General features: G+C 38.2%; 1 protein-coding gene across 6 annotated transcripts in view; it reads right to left on the reverse strand.

Annotated features, from left to right (window-relative positions):
• The window catches only part of numb (NUMB endocytic adaptor protein), a 55,606-nt gene that overhangs the window by 6,187 nt on the left and 24,993 nt on the right, over positions 1–24,426 (reverse strand). For 3 of the 6 annotated variants that reach the window (XM_038302719.1, XM_038302716.1, XM_038302715.1), the window contains exons 2-5: positions 17,706–17,842; positions 12,145–12,219; positions 2,565–2,597; positions 1,889–1,963 (exon numbers count right to left, since the gene is read on the reverse strand). In XM_038302719.1, the coding sequence (XP_038158647.1) occupies positions 1,889–1,963; positions 2,565–2,597; positions 12,145–12,219; positions 17,706–17,831 (309 nt within the window). In that variant the 5' untranslated portion in view covers positions 17,832–17,842. The remainder of the gene's footprint in view (positions 1–1,888; positions 1,964–2,564; positions 2,598–12,144; positions 12,220–17,705; positions 17,843–24,426) is intronic. The other 3 variants (XM_038302720.1, XM_038302718.1, XM_038302717.1) reach the window with 1 other exon arrangement.

Below are 24,426 nucleotides of genomic sequence, written 5' to 3' on the forward strand. Positions count from 1 at the left end.
TCCAGTCTGACCTGTGGATATCTGCAGCTTCTTCACAGCTTCCATTGGCCTCTGATAAATGCTCTCCTTGAGGGAACCGTCTGAATTACTGCCCTATGGTGAAAGGGACCACATTCTTGAAACCCTGATCAAACTGCCTGCTTTTGAGAACCAGATAGCTACGTGAAGCTATTCTAAACATCTGTCTCCCTGCAGGTACAACTTGCGCCAGAGATCCAGCAGAAGCTGAATCAATGCATCCCTTCCAAGAGTTACAAAGCTAAACCAGCTAGAAACTAGCAGGTGGGTTCTTCCCTGAAAGGACACCGCTAGCCTTCCCAGTTAAACATCAAATGATTGGCAACCCTAAGCTTCACTGGAACACCCCAGCCTTTCCCCAAACCGATCAGCAGAGGTACCAGGTCTAGCAGTAACAGGGAAAAGTTGGGGGTTAAGATTATTTCAATAGGCTTTGATGTGTTTTTACTGTTTAAAACCTAAACAGCATTAGCTAATAAGCAACTGTATTCTAACATAAATTCTAGCTTGAACTTTCTTTGAAAAAACACAACAAACTTTATTTTAAGATTTGTTTAAACACCGTTATGACTAGTGCTGCACCGATACCAGTATTGGACAGGGCCCCGATCCAGCACTAAAATGGTAGTATCTGTATCGGCGAGTACCAACAAATAGGCCTCTCAAAATACCATTTTGAGAGGCAAAAGTTTATTTAACTATCGTCACCCATTCCAGGTAGGCAATAAAAAGTTCTACTGGATTCACTTTCTTTTTGTCTTTTTCCTGCTTCACAAAGGCAGGCAGCAGCTTGACAAAGCCATGATGGCAATCATTTTACATCCAAGTAGTATGCAGTTTCTTATATATACACACACATAAATTTCAGACAAATGGTATGGGTCGATACTGCACAGCAAGGTATCGGTATCAGGGCAATGACATCAGCGCAACACTAGTTATGACATTAACGTGTGTTAATGTTTGTTTTCTGCTAAAACAGGAGAGAAAGTTGGCTTGGTCTGCTAGCCATTAGCTCTTTGTCTAAACAGCCACTTCCAGCATGGAGGGCATAGAGCGGTCTTAGCATTAATGAACTTTTCCTTACTTAATTCCCATAGAAATCTTCACATAATGTTAATAAATTATTATTTAAACAGTTATTGAGTTGTCATTAGGCAACTTTAAAACGTATTATTTAACTAAACATTGTTTTTTTTTTTTTTTTTACTTCTTGGATTTGGATTGGGAATTGTTTTGAACACATTCCAGTGGCTCTAAATTATTTTTAACAGCTAATTTGACCAAATTTCACGAACAAAATCCTTACCAAAACGTGATATTTCTTTCTCCTATTAATGATAGTTTTCCACTATTTTCATTTGCCCTTTTCTTGTCTGTACTTAGTAGCTAATTAAGTTTAGTTGAGTTTAATTAGCTTAGTAAAGAGTTTCTCACTGAAATGTATCACCTGGAGTTTCATGATTTTAGTTGAAAAATTCTTATGTTTTGAATGGAAGTTGCTGTCAATTTATTGCAGTTAACTGTCTGAGCAAGATTTTAGTTTGAATCACACTTTTTTTGTTGTCCTGACATGGAACAGGACAACAGAGACCCTGCTTTGAACACTTTAACCATTTTGCTGTGTTTCTTGGTTTCCATGATGCCATTTTGTTGTCACATGTACTCTAACCAAGCTATAATGTGATAAATATCACACAAAGTTGGACTCTATTTACAAATGAGTAGCAATAGGTTGCTCTGGCATTTAGTTTCTTTTTCGGTGTTGAGGTAGAGGGGATTTGATTAAAATCCACAGATTTCTTGCTAATACACTTTGTGTATCATAAGTAGTAAGGATATCCCGGGATCACTGTTTTTCTGTTCTTGCCTTTGTTTTGTCGTCTACAACTCGAAGCCCATCAGCCGACACCCACAGCACAGCTCGCACTGCCTTCTTCCCAGCCTGCAAACACACACAGAGTGGAAAGAGTTAACAAAAAAAAGGCTGTTTCAGTATCTCTCAGTATCACTGTCTTTTCTACCATTCCTCTGCACCTACTGGTAGAAAATATTATACACACATACACACCTGTGAATGAAAGAGATAGAAGCTAGTAAAAGGCCAAAAAAGGGGAGGTGTTTTAAAGCACCTGTGCCACACAGACAAATTTTGATCAAGAAACCAAGAGGACTGGTGTGAGATTCTGTGCTGATGCAGGAGGTAAGTGATTGGTTAAATTAGCAACAATGAAAAAGAAAATATTCATTCACTCAATTTGTTCAAAGTCCCACTGCTGCTTCGTGGAAGCACGGCTAAAGGAAGAGAAGCCACGCCTGTTAATAAAAACCACAAACATGGATGGCTAAAAGTGCCCCACCCCAGCATTAAACCACCCCACCTGCTCAAAGACACATGCATTGTTGTGTATCTGTCTCTGCAGACTCGCTTCCCTTGTCTGCGTGGGCTTCTTCCAGACATCAGCAGTGATCAAAGGGTGAAGTGTGAGAAAATAATAAAGCAAGTAGGAAGGAGAAACACTCAGAGACACAAAGCAACAACTTACTTTAGAAAAGAATCCTTTGAAGAATTTCCTGTCCTGGAAGTGGATGTGGCAAAAAGGGAGGGGTTGGAGGAGACGGGGGAGGGAGGAACAAGGGCATGAAAATGTTACCTAAGATGTCTAAGGTTTGACTAGAGCCGACAGGATGGGGTTTGGTTTGAAGATTGTCGTTCTGGTGAACTTTAAGTTGGGTTATTGGTGAGTGATGGGTTTGATTGGATGTCAGAGATATTTATGGGTGACACTTTATTAGAGATAGTTGCCGTTAGTAGAACCGGAAAAGAAATCCCCAGAAAGACTTAAAGCTCAAAGCAGAAACCTTCTGACGTCAGTAAGCAACACCAGTTAGTGCTGATACACCAAACAGAAATCTATATTCGCTTCCCATCTGCTTAACCCTCTGATACCGACTTTAGCCAACTCTACCATGTCTTGTAAGAACAGCATTCAAAATATTTCTCTGTGACAATAAACCATTCATCAGAAAGGTGATGCTACACCTCATCAGTGAAAATGTTTTATTTATATATTGTTGGAGTTACTAGGAAGGATAAAACTGATCCTTTTACCGTATTCAATTTAGCCTTACTGTTATCCTCTCAAAGTCTTGCTCTCTCTCCCAGCATTATGGACTGCAAAAATGACAGGTAGAATTCTGCCAAAATTTCACATACATAAAACATACTGATACAAGCAGCTTCATTTAAAAAAATGCTCATAACCTATTCTCCACATATATTTTAAACGTCCCTTGCAACAGTTCATGTTCCTTTTATGCACCCTCTCGTCTTTGCGCCAATAGATTCTCTTTTCTTCTTGCGTGTGGACCCGTCTCTGTGCGCTCATTTCAACTTTTGTCATTTTAATGGAGGAACCAACTGATAAAGTCAATTTCCTGTAGTTGGGTAGTTTTCAGGGAATCCCATTTCTTGACACAGAAATGTTTTTGTTTCTGCCAGCAAAGCATCTTCCGGCTTATAGCTCTTCTCTTAAAGAGTAAAACATTAGTAAAGTCATCATTAAGTAACTTAGGTGAACACAGTCAACAGCAGGAGCAATATGCTCTAAAATGATTAATGTTAAATTTTGAACTTTGTACGTGCTAAGCTAACATTTACTTCACTGTTTATTTTGAGCAAAGTGAGGCTTGAATTAACTCTAATTTATAGTTAAACACAGACATTAAAATTGTTAATTAGTTTGCAACTACTGTTGTTTTTTTTTATGTCCAACATTGTGGCCGTTTCTCAATATGTGTACTTGTGAAACGTCATCAGCCTCATCAGCCCTAGTACTGTCCCAATTCACAAGAACAGCAGACCAAGAACGACAAAGTCCCCGGATGTTGTTCTCGCCCCTCCCCATTTACAGAGTATGCATCAGAGCAGACTTGTCCGTTCTTGAGATTGAGTCCCAGCATGCACTGCGGCAGCAGCAGCTTTCAATGGAGGGCTCACAGAGTATTAAGTTAAAAGTTATTTTTCCTGTTGCTGTTGTTCAATAAAAGTACATTTTAAGATCATTTGAGGGGAGAATATACTTTTAAGCATCACTATAAGCCATTTACCGATTTAATGCGTAATTAAAAAATGTTTTCCAAAGTTGAGAGGACTGCGGTAACCAGCGGAGCTCCGAGGGTAACGGCAGCCAAGGCTAACCGCAGCCCGTCTGCAGCAGCCCTCTCTCGGCATAGCCGTGTGTGGCGAGGGATAACCTGAAGCCCCCATTTTATTCTTTCTTCCCTGATTTCCAGACATAGAGACCTGATCCATCCATGGCTGCTCAGCAGACAGAAACAGATTGCTGCAGACAGAAGACTGACCTCTGGGTCACATCTGTGACTGTTCGCTGAGTCTGGGGTTCAAACTCAAGCAACCACTTTAAAACAGAAAAACAAAAGCCAACCAAACCAGACTAGGCCTTAATCCCTTCCCTGCAATCACCCGCTTGCTGTGAGCGAGTTACTCTCCTCCCCATAAACTAGGAAAAGGAGTGCCATTCGACTCCTGTTACACTGAGACGGCTTTTTGGAGCACCGTGTTAATGCATGATTAAACATGTTAACCAGACATGGATATTCATTTGGTTTGAGTTAAGCTCTTGTTAGTCTATGTTTTTGCATAAGCAGTGGTGTGTTAGTAAGCTATGGTTAGGGGAACAACATCTAGATTAAAGAGATCACTAGAACTCTAGCAAGAAGGAAATTGGATGGAGAAGACATTTTTCTGCATTTTAAACCTGCTTAAAAAAAGGACAAAATGTAGAATTTATTCAACATTCAAAAGTGGAGACATAAAAGGCAAAAACATTTCTAAACGGAAGAGATCAAGTTTTAAAAGGTCAAAACTGAAGCAAACAATGTGAAAACAAAATGGGATGAGCAAAATGGAAAAGCTACTTTGCAGGCTTGTCTTATTTCTATGCTTTACTGGTGACTGCAAACAGCATCTGTGGTCCTTAAACTCCTGCTGTCAAAGGCACAGAGCAGGGGTCTGCAACCTTTACAATCCAAAGAGCCATTTCTACACTATATGCAGTCTGGGTAATAATACTCATTTAGAGTCGCACACATTATGTGATCTTTTTAAGAGAGATATCTACCAAAGGTTGGTCTTTTTTTTATCAGTGCCATTTCAAATTTGAAGTTTTAAAACCATTCTGTTAACATTTGTTCACTTAAAAAGATATTTAAAAAATATATTTCTCTTATATTTAGAGTTAATTTATTTTTTGGCACAATCAGTCAATGGAGAAAATGTTTACTAGTTTTTTTTAAGTATATCTTTTTTTCCCAAAGATTAGCAAGCTCTTCATTATTTTTAGCCAGAGTGATGAGGGACCAATTCAAGTGTCAGAAGAGCCACAGCTTGCAGACCCCTGGCAAAGAGTTAAGCCAGGCTTGCACTGTGTGATTTTTTTTGCCCTTTTCAGTCGTGTGAGAATTTTTCGATCGGCCCGACTTTCAGCCTGAATGTGCGTCGTGTAGTATAAAGTGGGTAACGAGGGGCTATCAGCCTCTTGCAACCACATCCCGATCAGGAATCAGGAAGTCGACCGTCATGGGCGAAACGCTCAGTGGCCAAACAAGGATTTTTTTCTTCCTCTCAGATGAAAACACAGAAGCATGGCAGAGGTGCGAGTGAAATGGAGTTCTTTCTGTAAAAATGACAGACCGTGAATAGCCACGTTTGCTCAGCCATGTCTTTGTCCAAATACGTCGCTGCCATTTTTTTAGGGCTTTCAGCACAAAATTGCAAAATTGCCAAGGTTTCACTCTAGTGAGCTTAATATTCCTCTTCTACTGGTTTGGCTTCCTGATAGAGAAGTCCCAGTAGTGCCATCTCTCATTTGGGGCTGTGGTTTTTAGACGTACAGTGTGAGCAGGTAGATCGGATCAGAGCGTTGGGTCGCACACGCATCGTGAGTTGTCAACTCACACTGTACCATGAAACCGCAGGGATTCATCATACAGTGTGAGCTGCCAAGACTGAAAAATATCATACAGTGTATGCCCGGCTTAAGCAAGTGCTGCCCCTCCCCCACACACTGCTCAGGTAGCTAAAGGGAAGCTGTAACACTTTTCAACTGCCAACAAGGAAGAATCATTTGTTAGTTTCTGGTTACAACAGGTTCACATTTATAAGTGAAACAAACATTACATTTAAACTACTGATATACCGATATAGATTTGTCTTTTTTAAGGCTGATGATGATTATTTTAACATCAGATTCCCCAATAACAGCTGCCAATTTATTAGGGCCTATATTGTGTTTTCTTCCAATTTAGATGGTCAAATGAACATAAAACAAACAATACACAACATTCCTAGCTAAATTTATATAAAATCATTAATGGTGGATGGTGAATGGGGGGAGCAGCAGTGATGCGATTCATGTGATCTCAAATAATGGCTGCAGGAAGTGCTAATGAATCAGCAAACTCACGCATTGACCAGCGCTGTTACAAGAAAATAAGACAAAAATGGCCAAAAATGTAGATGTATCTAGTCTAGTGAAAAAAGAGCAAGTTTATGGGTTAGTTACACTGCTTTTATACTGTAAAGAGTAAAATAGAAAAAAGGCTGGAGAAGAATACAATATAAATACATAAAGATATTCTTTTATTTACTAAAGGTGATGACATTTTAATATTTAAACGTATATACAGCATTTTTTACAATGTGACACTTAGTCTTACAAAGTGTTTTGTGTTTTAAAGCAAATATTTTGTTTTAAAAACGTAACAGTGGTTGGTTTATATAGGCATATGGTGTGGGCATTACATACAGTGTTTTTAAGGCGTTTATTTTGTTTATATCTGTGTCAGAAATAAAACCAAAATAAAGAAATTATCATTTTGGCCATGAAGTGCAGCCCAAAAAAAAGTATATCTTTTTGGGAAAATATTATTTCTATGACCTTGAACGTGTTTTATATTATGTTTTTTTACTCATGAGAAGAATGTACACACATTATATGTAACATTATTGCAGCTCTTATATTTACTTTTCAGTTAGATGTCATGTAATCTGTTATCGTTTCAAGTTTTTTTCCCTGTTGTTTTACTAAAAGTTATCACCAGATCGGTTCCTATTGGTGAGTAACAGAAACGCCCTGATTAGAGAAATAGACACCTGCAGGATATGCAGTAAAAACGCACACCTCTTGTGTAAGATCATGGTGAAACCATTCATGCCTTAAAACATTTTTTTTTTCCATGTTGGCCAAAAAAAAAAAAAGGAAATGAAATGCACTGTGCAAAACAGCGAACCTAACACATGACATGTTTTAACATTATAGTAAATTAGGGCTCCTTTTTTACTCCACCTCTGTTAATTTCAGAAACATCAGCAGGAGACAGAAAGGTGAAAGACTTCTTCTCAGCTTTTCTTAAACAGACGGAACTCAATTTACTGTCAGAATGAAGAAATGTATGACTACTCAGGATCTAGAACATGTTCTGCCCTACCCAGCATACCAGACAATCGACAAAAAAAACAACACATTGTACGCTGCTGAGTAAGAGCAAAAAAATTTGTAAAACTCAGAGCACCAGTCAAACAAGCAATAGGAAGTGATGTGATAATGACGGCAGAAGAGGGCAGCTTGGAGGTTGATGGTGCCGCAGTGCAGCCTCCTCCTCCTCTTCCTCAATTGTCCCCTCTGCGTCACGGATCACAGAGCTGTTGGAGAAACTCTTACTACGCTCCAAAGGGAGCTGTTGAAACCGTGAAGCTGATCAACGACGGCACAGCCGACTCCTTTCAGGCTTTGCTTTCCACTTATTGTTGAGAACCTCGGCTCACTGCTGCTGGTCTACAGCTTTTAAAGTGTTGCCGATGGTCATTCGGCTGCCGTCTACCTGCTTCAAAATGGAAGGTGGAGCAAAAAGCAAACTCTACTTCCCTACAGGTCTACAACCTACTTCCTCTTGAACCTACTAAAGTCCTGAGGAAAGAGATTGCTTCAGGAGCAATGCTAACTGACATGCTCTCAGCTGATAGGGTCTGAATTTGTTGCCTGGCAACAGTCAGTTTACTAAAGACTTAGTGAAGATGAAGAAGGCTTTGCTAATTGTATTTGTCTAAAGGCTTGCTTTGGTCTGACAGTGGTGGTTTTACAATACTGTCTGAGGCTGAGTGGGATTTAAAAATACCCAAGTAGGGTTATAGAAGCCGTGACCCACTTTAGTAAGTTGGTTCTTTTAACAGTGAATGACAAAGTTTCTATTAGGATTACAAAAATGACCATAACGGAAATGTAAAAATCTGGACAAACTAAAACAGATCTGCACTAAGAAATCAGCAGAGTACTGGATCTGATCCTTTATTTTCTTCACAGGCTCTGACTGGTGATTGGCTGGGAAACTAAAAATAAGCATCAGCAGGCCTCTCTAAACAAAACAGCCTAAAGTTTGGATGTTTTTACAGCAGGAAGAAAAGTCAAAGGACTTATCTTCTTCAAACAGGACAGACTTTTTAGAGCCATCTAAGAAAAGATAACGCATTTTCTACAAAGAAATTGAAGCATTTTTATATGGGATACTACTTAGTTTAACAGGATAGAAAGCATCACCAAACACACCCACGGCCGGCTGGATAAGCTGATCAGAATGACCAGCTCAGTTATTGGACTCAGAGCAAGAGGTGGGAAACAAAAGGGTCCTAACTAAGTTAACATCTCTGTTGGATAACATCTCCCACCCCAATGCATCAAGCTGTTGCAGAACTGGAGAGCTCCTTCAGTGACAGACTGCTGCATCCTAAATGCACCAGGGGGCGTTATCACAGATCCTTCCTCCCAGCAGCTGGAAGACTCTAAAAACATCACTGTTCCCAAAAACCTCGATAAGTTGTTACATTCATGCTGATTTTGCAGTTTCCATCTTAGTCAGTTAAATAACATGCTGCTGTCATTTTGCACATCTCTGATGTTGCTGCTATTTTCAAATATCCATTACTGTAAAAATGTCCATAGCTGTGTATTGGTTTTTATTCTCCAGGTGCACAATTTCATATTGTTAAAACACTTTACAGTACAGTATTTTATGGTTTATCTTTTAACTATTCACTATTATGTTATTCTTAAACATTTTTTTAAGGTCCACATTTGTGTTACAATTATTTCTATAATCTTTTTGCTGCTGTAACACCAGAATCCCCCCATTGTGGGACAATGAGGGGATTTTCTATTCTATTCTATTTTCTCAGGGTAGAGAGGAAGTTCAGAACCGGGTCCACCAACTCATGGGTCAGAGTATTTATTTTTCAATATTTTTTATCCATGGCTGATCGTGAAGATTTGATCATACGTAAATAAAAAGATCCTGCTGGTGAACCGCAAATGCTGAATGTTCTGTCCACAATCCTCTGAGCTCCAATCCAAACTCGCAGGACAAGTCGAAGCTTTAAACACAGACAATCTGAACCCCCAGCAGGTACAAAAAGATGGAAGGGGTCAGATGTTTCATCTTTTAAAAGCCACCAGCTCTGTTATGAACCCAATGTAAATGTCACGGTTGGGGACCCATATCTTGTTGTCTCTTCCTGAGCCCAGTCTAGGCTGTCAACGGATAACATTCCTAGCTTACAACAAGAGATGTTGCCGTAATTTTAATAATTTTTTTTTTTTTTAAGTCTGAATCTCTTGACATGTAAGATTCTGGTAAGAAATTGTTAGAAACATTTGGGAAATCGCAGAGTTTAGATTTAGATCATTATAAACACACGGACCAGCAGTTAGGTATGTCATCTGTGCTGATCTGTAATCTAAAGATGCTTAGGACAGTTTCTATTAGTTATTTTTTAAGAAAACTGAAACCCTGGTTTATGGCAGTGCTCAACCACACCACCTGCTCTCCATCACACAGTGATGTCAGCCTGATATACAACACGCAGGAATATAAAGAAATAAAATCAACTAAGAAGCTTGTTTCCCTCCGGTTACAATAACAGAATGTAATGATTATTTCAAAAAATATTATCTTTTCCCATTTACATTTAATTTGAATAAAAATGCTTGTTATTCATACCCTTGTCAGCAATCAGTGCAGAAATCTTAATTTGCATCAAAAATTTAATAACTGCCCTCTACTGTTCTCATGACATTTATAACATGAAGGGTTTTTCTAGATTGGCAGATCTTCAGTAACAGGTTTAAATCTTTTTAAAAACTTTTTGTTTTATTTCAGATTACCTTTTTTTTCAAAGTGGCGAACTTTAGACAAACCATTTTAGGTATAAAATGCATTTTGATTACTGCTTTTTGTTGTGCATTAAGAGAGATTGTATTAAATCATTTTTAATGGGATTGTTTTCTCATATTTCCTAGATACATCAGCTGCAGCGGCAATGCAGCTATCAGCAACTCTTCCTTTAAACTTTCGTCTTTGTAACATGATGCTAACATTGCATGTCTGGGAGGAGGCCACTGTGAAGTTGGATTGCTGATCACAAATGCAGATTAGATGGACTGTAGCGGTCCAAAGTCACTGGTAATGCATTCTACACAACAGGAGGTGAGGGAGAGATAAATGAATGGATGAGCAGCTAGTGTCAGAAAAGTGAACAGGAGGCAAAACCATTAACCAGTCCTTCTGATTCAGCTCGATTTTACAGCCCTGGAAAAATGACTATAACGCAGCAGAACCTTTCATCCTTCTTCGACCATGAAAGCTCATTAAGTCCAAGAGTGTGCCACTTACCAAATGTGCTTTTTTATTATGTTTGTATCTGCTTCGGACCTTTGTACCTAGGTACACTACTTATGTCTGAGTACGTCTACGTACAACGTTTTTGTCTGTACTTTGCTTGGGTTTGTGTGTGCAAACCATATCAGAGCATGTACTTTGTGGCACATGTACCAATAAGGACGATCAACAAGAAGACAAAAAAAAAAAAAAGCTATATTTTCTGGATTTCCTTATGTCTGGGCTGTGATTGGTCCATTCCGTCACACGCAAAAGAACAGATCCAACCACAACCAAAGATTAACAGTGGGGACAATTTTCTGCTGTTTTTTTTACGTTGGCCTAAAGTTACCAAAAGTGTGGGGAACATTTGTACTTCGCCCCCCTGAGTCAGTACTTTGTAGAACTGGCTTCTGCTGCAGTTACTGCTGCATGTCTCTATAAACTTTGCACAGCAACAGAATGAAGTACTTAACTCATTCTTCTTTAGGAAAAAGCTCCAAGCTAGAGTTTTTAAATGTTTGTTTCCAAGGCTTCTCCAGTCTGATGAACAACAGCTTTTGCCTGCAGCATGACGCTGTCACCACCGTGGTTCTTCATTGGGAGTGGGGTCTCTTTGTGATGTGGAGTTTTGTTTTTAATCCCACATTGTCTATCTGCATGTTTGGCTTGTCTGCATTTAATCTGAATAGAATGAGAACGAGTTTCACAGTTTCCTGAATGAAAATTGAATATATAAAACCCTCTTCAGTGTAATTATATCAACAACTGACTCATTTAGTAGAACATGCAAGGCTCTTTACATGATTGGGAAATAAATGTAGGTACTGAAAGAGAGCAACTGGGTGCCAGTTATCTATAATTTCAGGTTAGCTCAAACTGAAATGGAAATATTTACTCTCAGTCTGTGCTAAAATCCAGGCACAATCTGTTAGTGTCAATCAGACAGACGGATGAAGAGCTTCAGCAAACCTGCCGACTACAGAGAATCGGCCTCATCTACCCACAGGACTTTATGACCTGGGTGGAGCTCTCACAAACAACTGACGACATGCAAAAAAAATTGCTTCCCTCTTCACCTCCTCTCTCCTTCTCCCTTAGCAGGAGTTTTTTTTTTTTCTTTTTTGCATAACTCTGCTGGATTGTACAGGAGCAGGAAGCACAGATGAGGGAGGCTTGCTTAAGAGTCGGCATGGGTGGAAACCTACTTAGAACCTCTAGGAATAGGGAGAAAAAGTTAAGCAAGATGAAAACGCGTAACACCAGGAAGAAGACAAACATTAACTAAAGGGAGCAGCAATAAGAGGTGCAAGAGTCTGATGAAAGAGAGGGGGTTGGATATCTGGTACTTAGCCCCCACATTCCTGGAGGTAGAGGTTCTGTTGTAATACCTACCGTCTTAAGCCGCTTCACCGCTTCCTCGCAGATGTGCATGCCTCTCGACTCCTCCACTTCCACATGCCCGAGGTACTGCAAACAGAGGAGAATGACAAAGAGGAAAGGCTCAGTCAGGCTAAATAAACCTTTCTACCAGTTATCATCTCAGTGATTGACTGGTGCTGTTTAAGCCCCTTTTTTATTTCAGTTTTAACACTGAGCCACTGATTAGAAAATCTAATAACCCTCCACTGATTACTCCTTCAGCTGATCTCTAATTTGTTTCATTTACTCTTTGGGTTTTGTGCCTGATTTCCAATCTCTAAAGCTCTGATAAGTCAAAACAATCATTAGTCAGTTGAGATTTATCTTTAAAAGAATGTGTAAGGTAATAAAAAAGGGGTTGAAAAACATATTGTCCAGCTGAGAGCCGTTATCAATTAGTTATATTAAAAGCAACAACACATCACATATGTGGGAAAAATTGACACTACTAAGATTAACATAAAGAAAAAGGTGCAATAGAATTTACACTCATGCAAGTCTTTGTTCACCTAATAGGAGGTCCTAGAATGTGAGAATCTCAAGATTAAATCAAGCTTGAGATAAAAACTGAGATGGGGTTTTCTGTCATATCACCCAGTGCTCATCTGACATTTCCAAACGGTTACTGATGATTGCAGTTCAGCAGAAGCCTGTTCATTATCTATCAATTGAAATCAGTTGCCCTAAAGCAGGGAACCCTTTAAAACCTGCAGGACAGCTGCACTGGAGGGCTGACTTTAGGCAGGCCTGCTCTAAAATGTTCTTTTAAAAAGTCATACATTGCTCCCCAAGGGGATGGGTTTTAATGCAGAGGTGAATTTCTCCAGTGTGTCATTAATAAAGTTTTAATAGTATATAATAATAATAATAACAACAACTATTATTATTATTAACTATTATTATTATTACTATTGCACTGTTGATCTGAGGGAAGGGGAACACATTGCTCTAAAAGAGGATGGCCTCTGCTGGCTAACAGACTTTTTCACTATCTGTATGTTCCAGATGTCAGGCAGGGGGAGCATTATTTTGCCGGCAGCTTTAACAAAAATAAACAGACAGTTGCTAACTTAAACTGATTTATTCCATTCAACTTTTGATTCCTCAGAGAATCTTTCTTCAGCTGGTGTATGTACGTCATTGTTCATTTAACACAAGGAATCATTAAAAACAAAGAAAGGAAGAAGAAAAAACAGTGAAAAGAAAGAAAAAGCTACTGTCATCATTTCCAACTAACTGTTTTTGTCCATTTTTGACTGTATGGCTATAAAAGCGTATTACAAAAAAAACAAGTGACTAATGCTTGTTTAAAAAAAAGTATTATCCTTCTGGCATGAGATGCTAAGTCATAAAACTACATTTTAGCCCCAGACCCATGACACCTATGAGGGTTGAGTCAGATATATAAATAAAAACAGTCTAGTGACACCAAAGTTTTCACACATGAACTGTGTTTAAACAGATTTGAGAGTAACACAATCTGCAGTTGTACATTTTCACAAGTAGAAGATCCTCCTAGTTGCTGGAGACAAGGGTGCAAGAACAAGGCCTTTAGATAAAGCAGGGGTGGTTTTCTATGAAAAGTGCATGTACATGTATTTAAATATTTGGGTTAAAGGGCAGCTAAACACCAGCAGATACATATTTTCTTAATAAATATATAAAGCTCCCTCCTGGACTCAAAAAAGCATCATTCCAAGTCCTTCCACTCACAACCCTGACCTCCTCAGAAGCTATTGTGTGTGCAGGAGCTGAGAGGAAGTCCTTACCCTTTCCTTACACACAGACTAGTGTCGCTGCCCCACGCCTGTCACCCCCACCCTCCGACTCTGCTATTTTAAGATTGTGACGTAACAGCTGTGAGTCACCCTGTCAAGCGTATTAGAAAACACTCGTGTGTGCATTTAAACATGCGTACACACGGATGCAGACCACAAATGTAGGATGTCGGGACAATGCTGATGCGAGGAGGCAGCCGTGGGTAGCTGGGGCAGAGGAGCAGCGGTGGCTCTGAACAAGGATCAGCAAGGAGAAGAGGGGAAGCGGATATGAGTAAATGCATGGATGGCTTAAACAGTCAAGATAAATTATTTTCCATATCTTATGTTTTCTTACCTCTTCAGCTTTTTCATATATTACACTGCAAACATAAAATGTGATGCTTTTTTGAATCTAATGCAATAGATTTAGTCAAAGTACTGCAAATGGCACCCATCTTAGCATCTTTTATAGATACGATTATAAAAAAAGTGGCATGAATAATTCTTTAGTTGTATTTACTCATGAATCAGATTAATAGCAGCTATCTTAATAATTATCTAATGCAGTTTAACTATTGTTACTATTACGGTAGTATTGTTCACCCCTTTCAAATCCATTAAAAAAAAACAACCACAGCGCTGATATGCTTCAGTTAGACACCCACAGCCCTAAAGTGCATCACTGTCACAAGACCAAACACACAGAACATGAACAATCTTCTTTCCTCCCCCTCCTGAAATAAAAACGGCAATTACACAATATATTCTTTAATATCCGTCCAGCTTTATTTATCAGACCGATATGGTACAAAATAACCAATATTGGCCGATACCGATATTTATGCTGATGTTGATAAAGTAAGATCAAGGAAAACAGCAGATCGGACATATATTCAATATTTTCAAGCTTACAAAACAGCACAACAAACAGACACAGTTTCAGTAAACGAGTCTCTGGTTGTTTTGTGAAAAATAAGGAAATATTTGTCGTAAAAATTTAACTCAACATCATGATCCTAATCAATTTCATTTGTAGTGCACAAAAAGAAAACAACAAATAAAATGTGTTTATATTTTCCAAAGCTTCTGATATTAAAGTCTGACAGCCCTTGAACAGAAAAGCACCAAATCCCTTCAGACACTTCAGAGAGGCAGGCTTTACCCGCTCACACCCTCTACTCTCTGTGTGCAGCATAAATCCTGCAGTTTGTGATCATTTCACAGCAACGACTGACACACACAACCCGCCTCATCTGAGGCCCCAAAGAGGGAGTCTGGGAGCAGGAAGAGGGGAGGAGGGACACAGAGGAGTAGCATGCTAGGTTGAACTGTCTCATGATGAAAGGAAGAGCAGAGGAAGGGAACTTTACTGGTTTTATTTCACATTTTTTCCATTTATGAAAGTGTCTTAACTTTGTTTGAAAATAGGTTTCCCCAAAGCATTGCATAATATCTAGATGAATGAAGTAGCTTATGAGGTTCAAAAGAAGGGTAGTTTAATCAAACATTTTTATCAACATATAAACTGAAGGAAAGGAATACGAGCCTCTGCTGCTGCTTTATTTACAGCCATTAAAATGTTCAAGAAAAGCTCTTGCTAAACAAATATCTAATTTTTAGGCAAATATTACTTTATAGGCTTGAAATTTGAGTAGAAATTGATCAGGTGCCTCATTGAAAAGAAGGTCTGGTTGTGTACTGACTAATTGAGGTGGGCAGTTACATTTATCAATTCGTTTTTGTGTTGGAAGATTTTAATTTTTTCGAAAATTGGGGGAGGGGGGTGTCACCAATCCAATCCTTGGGCTCAAAGGGACATCCGTTCATCACAGGAAATAAACCCAATGATGTTCTCATATGTCTGCTCATGACTGATAAACTACCACTGCCTTCAAACATTTTGTGTGTTTTACTTTCACTGCTTGTTGTTAAACATTATTATTTTACAAATATTTTTTTTTGCCTTTTAAATGACATTACCCTCCCAGAGGTCAGGATGGCAATGAAAACTAGTTTTAAGAGCGATATATGTAATTTTTAATTTTCTTTTTATTAAAAAAAAGCCATTAATCGGATTTAAAAAAAAATCATAAATTGGATTTCTAAGCCATAATGCTCATAGGTGCTTAATAAGACTTATTTTTTTATTTTTATGCCAGTTGCTCATTCTGGTTCCATACAGTTTTTTCAATGATTATCACATCATGTTAGCATATAATTTATTATTTTGGTGTTTTACACTTTGTTTTTGATTCATTTGTAATAAATAGAACTCCTTGTATTGATTCACAATAATAATGGAGATGCAATACTGTTCATGTCCGTTGGGGCCAAACTAGGTTGTTATGAGGCTAGGCTTTTTAGCACCTCCCAGCAAAGTTCTGAAAATAAAAATGCACAAGATCCAATATAAAAGAAAAACAACAACTAAAAACTAAATAATTGATTTCAATAGGTATAATTAAAATCAAATAGCACTCAGAATACAGTGTCAAAATTTATTTTCACTGAAGCAGGAGCTAAAGCTGCTGATGTGGCTGAGGTGAGGGGTTGATGGATGCCAGAGTGAAAATCCTTATTAATACTGATGCTAGTGATAGAAATGCTAATCTTAGTCTCTGCAGTCCAATCCAGTCTTCCACAACGGCAAGCTGTTGGTAGTTTAACGCAATGCATTGCAGGATGGTCACCATTTGGCTTTTTGATAGTTTTCTGGTACTACTAGTAGATGATGCCACATCTGTTTTACGTCTGCTCGTCGGGCAGTCCCGGAATTCTATTTAGGCTCAAACAGCACTATCTAAAATTACCAGGACAAATGTTTTGGTTTTATAACCTTATGTCAAAATGATTGTTGGTGTTTTTTTTGCATAGGCATATAATGTGATGATGTACCTTTAAGCTGAAAGAATAATTGGAATCTTCTGGCTTCTGACACTGGATCCCATTAGATTGTTCTCTTTATTTCCATAAACAGGCAGATTAAACGGCTGACTTAAACAGCCTAAATGCAAATCAGTGTTTACAGAAATTTATCTACAGCCTTTGTGTAACCCTTGGGCCCCTGCTTTCGTTGTTAATGCAACTCCAGCCTTTTTTTTTTTTTTTTTTTCAAATCCCCTTTCTTGTTCTAAAAGAAGAAAAAAAAAATCTAAACCACAACATGAAAAGTCAACTAGGGACATCATCTGTCAAAGAGACACTAATGTTAAGCATCATGTGGGGGGGAACCCATGTATTCAGTTCTCCCTTTCTTTAAGAGCTGACCATTTGGCCCCATGTGATGAGAGGAAGCATACCGTTGCACTTCTGTTTGCAAAAGCGAACGCCTTGTGTTGCCAAAATAAAAAGAACTCTCCACTTCATCAATCCTAGCATAATAGGTCCGGGTGCTGCTTTTTGCCTTGCACTTTAAAAAAAGCCGTCTCTACCGCTGTCATTGTTCATAAAATATACTTTTTTACATCATTGTGTAGGTTGTTTATTATAAAGTCATTGAGCTCAGAAGCAGTGCACTCTTCTTTAACAGCTAAAGGAGTCCAAAACCGCAGAGCTGTAGCCTAGATTAAACTTGTGCTCACATACTCTGAAAGCTTTTGATTAATCACAGCAGCGTCCTTGGATGCAGAGACAGTGAGGGGAGGTTTCTCTGAGGAACACTCACTTCACAGTAAGGTCAGCACTGCATCCAGTTCTAGTGTTGGTCAAGTATGTGTTTATAAAATGTGGTGTATGCAGGTTTGTTTGTGTTCCAAAAACAATGTGGAGAGTCACCTTGACTGCAAAGCTGCATTTGCCGCTGCGGACCGCCTCCTCGTCCGTCTGCCACTGGTGCGGCCGACTTGACTCCGGCACGTAGATGTCTTTCTTGCGCCGGAAGCTCTGGCGTAGCTTATTCATCGCTGAGCTCCCTGTGAGGGAAGGAGGGGACACTTAGAAAAGATTCATGTGAAAGAATAAACCATAGTCAGAGAACAGAAAATAATAAAATGGCAAATGCTGTCACATGTAACACCACCTGCCAGGTAAAATGCATCATCTGAAAGCGTATGAAAACAAATACTTTGGTAGTTACTGGTGTTAAAATCCACTGAGTTTTTAACCTTTTTTCTAACAACAAAATTCTGTCTCTTGATGGATGATTCATCCCAATTTGATAAAGTAACTCATCCCCAGAAACCGTTTGTAAAACAAAGAAGCTAACAGACCCTGAGGTGAAGCTTAAGCCTCATTTACACTACCTTTAGGAAACCATACTGAGAGCGGTCCGAGCACATTAACCAAGATAACTTAAGTTTAAATGGCATGCAAAACTGAACAGGACCGTGCCAGAAAAAAAACCAACCATGCTTAACTAGTACTGGTTCAACAGTAGGGCTCAGTGCGGTTCTGTTGTTGCTCGGTTCTCTGATAACAAACAGCGCATGAGCAGACCGCATCATCTCCTATTTGCAGTCAGCTTCCAGTAGTTGGTGGTAATACACATCAGTAAGTTGCTTGCCAACCGCCACAAAACAGAAGAAGAACTGTAAACAACAATCAAAATCTTCTCAACAGTGCATTTTTAAAAAAGGCTTCAAAAGAGCTAGGTGCTAGCTTATTGCAATTTGGGCAGAGGACACTATCCAGGCGATAGTGGATGAAACAAAACATAATCACAAAGTTTTCCTACTATGGAGCAGTAGTATTGTAGATCATCACTAGGAGGCAAGGAACCGTGCTAGCATGATGTGTAAATAGTTGTAAGGATCCAAGCTCAGCACAGCTAACTGATCCAAGTTTGGTCCGAATTCGGTGCAGATCGGTTTTCAGAGGATAGTGTAAATGGGGCTTTAGATTGGCAACAAACTGTGGGGGTTAACTGGGCACCACTCAGATGTCTTTAAGATAAATATTGAGAGACTGAAAAATAATAGAATATAAGGCAAGGTTATAACAATAAAACAGACCTCATATGCCCAATTGATATAGTTTTAATGAAAAAAGGAACTTTGCATTTTAATAAAATTCTAGAGAAAGCACCACTCATCATTGTTGGGCAGGGTCTAAAAGAAAACTCCTACACCATTTTTGTTTCTCTTATTTTGTCATTCCCATTTTATTCCTAGAGCTTTTAAAATCTATATATATCATCTTTCTACAGTATATAAAAGCTGTTGAATCAAGGTTTAAACAAGTATTAAAACTCTTGTTTTCAAGCCCAACTCTTTTTAATAGTAACTGTCACACAATGAAAAGTTATGTTAAATAAAACAAATCTATTGTTAGAGTTTAAAATGACTAGAAATATGTTAAAGATACTAGTTTTTAGGAGCAGACCTCTTTTAAAGGTTTGGGATCTAGCTAAAAGTGTGGGGATACACTTCTTTTTGAAAAACAATATTCTGCATTATTATGGTTTGTCCCTTTGTGTGACACCAAAATGTCTCAATCTGAGCTCCAAGTCTAGGAAGACCTTTCAATTACGTCTTTTTTCAATTTTGAAAAAGAACCGGATGGAATACCTTATGAAATAACCCCTATTTATTAACACAAATTAAATAAATTTGAATAATTAAACAAAACAAAACTGTCTTTACACAGTCAGTCTAGTTTAGCTATAGTCTTATACTCTTGATCTTGTCACCAAAAAAAGTTTGAAAAATGTCCTCTTATGTTCTTTTTTCTCATCAAACTGAAGGATTTTATAACAGAACCTCATTTTTAACAATCTCAAGTAAAAAACTTTTTTCCCCAGTAATTATGTCACAGCGCAGAGCAATATGTCTCCACAAAAAGGAGAGTGTTAAAAATAAAAAGCGTTTAATGGACTAATCTGGAAATTCTTAAACACCTATCAGCAGAAGACAAAAATCATGCATCAAATTTAGCCCATTTACTCATTATTTCATCAGATTCAGGAAATGTGTCAATCCTGTTAAAAATACATCTAGGAGAAGTAGAAATACAAAGGAGTTGAAATTAACTTGAATATGACTAAAAGTCTATGTAGGACAAAAAAAACCACCCCCTTGTTTCTCTTTACGCTACTTTTAGTTTGGAAAAATCAAACGTTTAAATTATCCTTCATTCTGTTTTAACTCATAACTAATGGATTAAATAAACCGAAACTAGGAATTCTATAATCTTCAAACAGTGGAATCTATAAAACCAGCAAGTTTAATTAAGGTGACAGTGCTGCTAGGTGCACTTCTTTGCTTTGAATGGGGATTAAGATACACAAGAAAAGCAGAGACCCAATTAAAAGCTGCTGACACTAATTAGAACTGAGAGGTCCATCCATCATGGAAAGCCAAACTCTAAACTCCCAGACTGAATCGAAAAACAGGGGACCAAAAGTCATTCTGCTGGGAAATTCCCAGTTTAAACACAAGTAGAGGAAACTGCTGGACTAACGAGTTGTACCCACCGACTTCTGAACTGATTAGGACCTGTCAGGATTTACGCTCCCTAATCCAGTAGAGCTGACTGTCCACAAACACACTCATAATGAGCGGGAGCATGCTCCTGCACATCTCACCCGACCGATAACATGCATGTTCCCCTGCTTAACCACACTAACACACAACACAAGGACGACCTAGTCAGTCTGTTTGCATAATGACACCTGTCCTGTAGTGACAGAGAGGTTCTCTTATTGGTTCAATGCCAGGCCCCAGCTCTGTAGGCAGGACACAATAAAGCACATAAATGCAATGAAACCTCATGTTATCAAATAAAAAGAGTAGACCTCAGCAGCAGATTGGTGGGGGTTGAAGTTAAAGAGAAGTTTTGTTAGTTAATAAAACTACATCCCAATGGTTAAAAAAATCCTAGTGCACTTTAACAGATCATCCAAAAATGGAGACAGTATGGTACGGCTGCACCTGCCATGAATCCATCTACACCCACAGGCAAGAAGAGCATTAATCAGACATGCAGCTAGGACAGAGAACAGCAGAAAGTCAAAGCTTAGATAGGAAAATATGTTTATAGCATGGTTGTAAACAAATAATCAAATTATGATTAACTACTGACTAGTATCTTAGATGAAAAGTTATTCCGTCCAATTAACAGGAAACCTTGGCGTGTTACCATCATCCATTCGAGGACGCCACTTTAAATTTTTAAGAGACCACTCATCTGTACTTGTAAAAGAAGTAAAGCTGAAGCAAGGCTGCATGCTAAAACAAAAAGCACTTCATACAGTTCTGTTTGTAAATATAAATACTAAATTAACTCTTAAGTTACCACCTAAATAGCACACATTTAGCTGCGCTGCATGGAGGCGTAGCTTAACCTCTCTGATGTACTTGGAAGGTAAGGATGTGATGATAGAAAAGTTAAAGGTGTAACGGCAAATCATTTATACCATCATAGAAAAAGAATGCTAGCAATAAGCACACAACCATAACCATCTGTTCAAAAGCGCTGCTAAGAATACAAAGTCTCTGCCGGAACAGGTTGTTGGATTACAGAGAAAGCTATATCACAGTTAGCATTTACTTCATTAAAACAAATTAGCTACCGGTAATAGTCTGACAGTATATCAGAGCGACATATGGATGCGCATGCGCAAATGAGCTGATGGTGCATGCGCAGAACAGATCGTGCTTACGGGACGGATCGGGTAGCGCCAGACCATCGCAGGGCAAAAGAGAGAGAAACAGGACAAACACCAGGAGAATTTAGAGAAGCCAATTAACCTAGAAGTCAGGTTTTTGAACTGTTGGAGGAGGCCGGAGTACCCGGAGAGAACCAATGCATGCACAGAGAGAACATGCAAAACCATGCAGAAAGACCCCGGGAATCAAACCCGGAACCTTCTTGCTGCAATCCAGCAGTGCTACCCACTGCCAGTGGGTAGAACATAAATGTTTTTTGTTTATTCAGTGAGTATTCAATAGAGCTTGCACTGTAAATTTTCACAATAGAATTATGTTTTATTTTTACCTACGGCTGAAGGAAATCTATATTGCAATTATTTTCAACCCTTCTATCAAATGCCATTAGATTGAAATGTTGCTTTGCAGAGCATGTAGATGTTTCTCTCAAGGGTTTCAGTTGAAAGCTTGCTTGTCCAGAGTCCATACCTACAGAACTTCACTGTAATCTTTGTAGGAAAAGGTTCTTCTTTCTACTTTTATGCATGGTTCTGCCAGTAAGCTGCAAGTCTTTTTTTATCTATGTTGATGCAAACCAAGTTTAAGCGCATAATCTTCACCAAAAGGGCTGGACGGATCAATTTAGTGTCTTACTAATGTTAATGTAATGTGACTGAAATTGAGTGCCTGTGTGATTTGAAAATTGCATTTGGCTAAATTGCGCTTATTTTGCAAATGCAATTGCCCGGCCCTATTTTTAACTCAGCATTTTGTATTTAAAAAACAAAACAAAAAAAAATCCAAAAAAAAAAAAAAAAAAAAAACAACCCTCGATAAAAAATAAAACTCCGTTTTTTTTTTAGGAAAATGGGCTCTAAACTAATCGCTAACTTTTAACCTTAATTTACATGTCAATTATTAGCTGAGAATTATAAAAAATGTATGAAGATGTTTTAAAAGTCCGATAATAATAATACTAAAAATAATTAAATCTTTTTTTTATCCAAAAAGAAGCAAACATGTGGATGAAGAGACTGAAATTAAATGTATATGACGATTCCAACACAGTGTAAAATATTAGCAGCATTATGGAGTGTGCAATCTTTTCTCCTGCAGGGATTATGAAAATAAATGTACACCACACTCATCAGATTATGATTTGCTAAAGAAAAAATCTAAAATTTTAACCTCTATTCTAAAATATATATTTTTTGTATAGATGTATCACATTAAAGCCCTGCAGAAAACTAAGCCTAAAAAAAAGATAGTAGAATACAGAGCACCAGCATGAAGATGTAACTTCACATCATATTACCAGGTAGGTTGGCTAAATTGGAAATAAATGTGCAGGTGCTAAAGTGTTTGAAAAAAAGAACAACTAAGAGGGATACATGTTGCTTCAGGCTCTCCTCTATTAAACCCATTTATTTAGGTCATATCAAGTTTGGTTCCATTGTAGCATCTGTGACAGAATGCATGGTTCCACACTGCAGGCTGGAGAAAAACAGATCCATTTGCATGGTGTCTATGCCTGAAGAGATTTGGAGTAAACTAATAATCAAGTTATTACTAAGAACCAGCTCTGAATTGCAGAAATTACGATTTTGTAACTTAAGGCACTCATATTTAAGCAGATTTAGCTATGCAGACTTCTATGATTATCTGAAGCGGACCTAAAACAGACGTCTGTGAGACAAGTCAGAGCAAAGCTCACTTTTTACAACCTTGTAGGTATAGTGGGCACTGTCCAAAATATTAGGCAGGAAACTTTTCCGATGCGAGTGGTCCTTTGCCGCATGTCTCTCCCCCTCTCTCGTACCGCCTTTGCTGTCAGCCTACTGTCAGAAAAACAAACCACTGTGCTGTAAAAAACCGAATGAATCAAAAACATAAATAAATAAATATTTGACTCTGGCCTATAGGAACATACGATTTGAAGGGAATTGGTCCGATCGACTATCAAACCTATGAAATATCAAAACTAAGAACCTCCATTATGCAACCCCACAAAAAAAAGAAAAGAAAAAAAAGTTACGCTTCTCTTTCTTTTGTCTTTAGTAAGAAACCAAATATGGGTTGGGAAATATGGTTTGATAAATAAAGTGATATGCTGAAGTTCTTTTATTTTCTGGTCAATTAGAAACTGCAGTACTGCAGTCTGTCAAGGAGAAGGAAAAAAAAGTTAAAAGTCAGAATTAGCAATTCAGACCTCATAGAAAACAAACAGTATCATACAGGAAAAGTCAATTTGATGCAACTCTAGTAAATCAGAGCAATTAAAAAGGATAAACATGGCAGATATGAACAGAAAGAACTGTCTAAAAGTCATTAAATTCAAATAATATAACATAACCAATTCAAGGGTTTAATCACCAAAAACAGAAACCCGAAAGTTTGTTCCTAATTTCAACAAATCAGAACTGAAGTACAAAACTGGGCACTAAAATTATACTGGAGGACAACTTCAAATGAAGAGATTAGCTTTGATTTAAGCAGAAAAAACACTTGTAACTGTCACTTACAAAGAAAGGCCAAAAGAAATTATCAAATCATTCTGACTCTTAAGGCTATAATATGGTACTCGACTCAAATTCAGTACCTTAATTGGATTATTAATTCCCCAGAATTGCACTGTGGTTTAACAGAGCTACCTAACTCAGCTTCCAGATTTCTTACCACTCTCTGCCAGCTTCTAACCCACACACTCCCCTAAGGATTCAGTCTGTAAAAACCATAACAAAAGCTAGAGAGTTTATTCATGTGAGTGGGAAAAACCGTGTTAGTTTGCAGAGTATGAATCTATGTGAAGAAGGCTTGTGCTTGAACTATCATGCATATAACAAACCTTAACATGTGTTTCAATGCATCTTGGGAGATTAGACCCTCTGGCAGAACACTACATGTCTGGAAAG

This window comes from Cyprinodon tularosa, unplaced genomic scaffold, assembly GCF_016077235.1.
Source record: "Cyprinodon tularosa strain WSP-4 unplaced genomic scaffold, ASM1607723v1 ctg499, whole genome shotgun sequence".
NCBI classification, from domain to species: domain Eukaryota; kingdom Metazoa; phylum Chordata; class Actinopteri; order Cyprinodontiformes; family Cyprinodontidae; genus Cyprinodon; species Cyprinodon tularosa.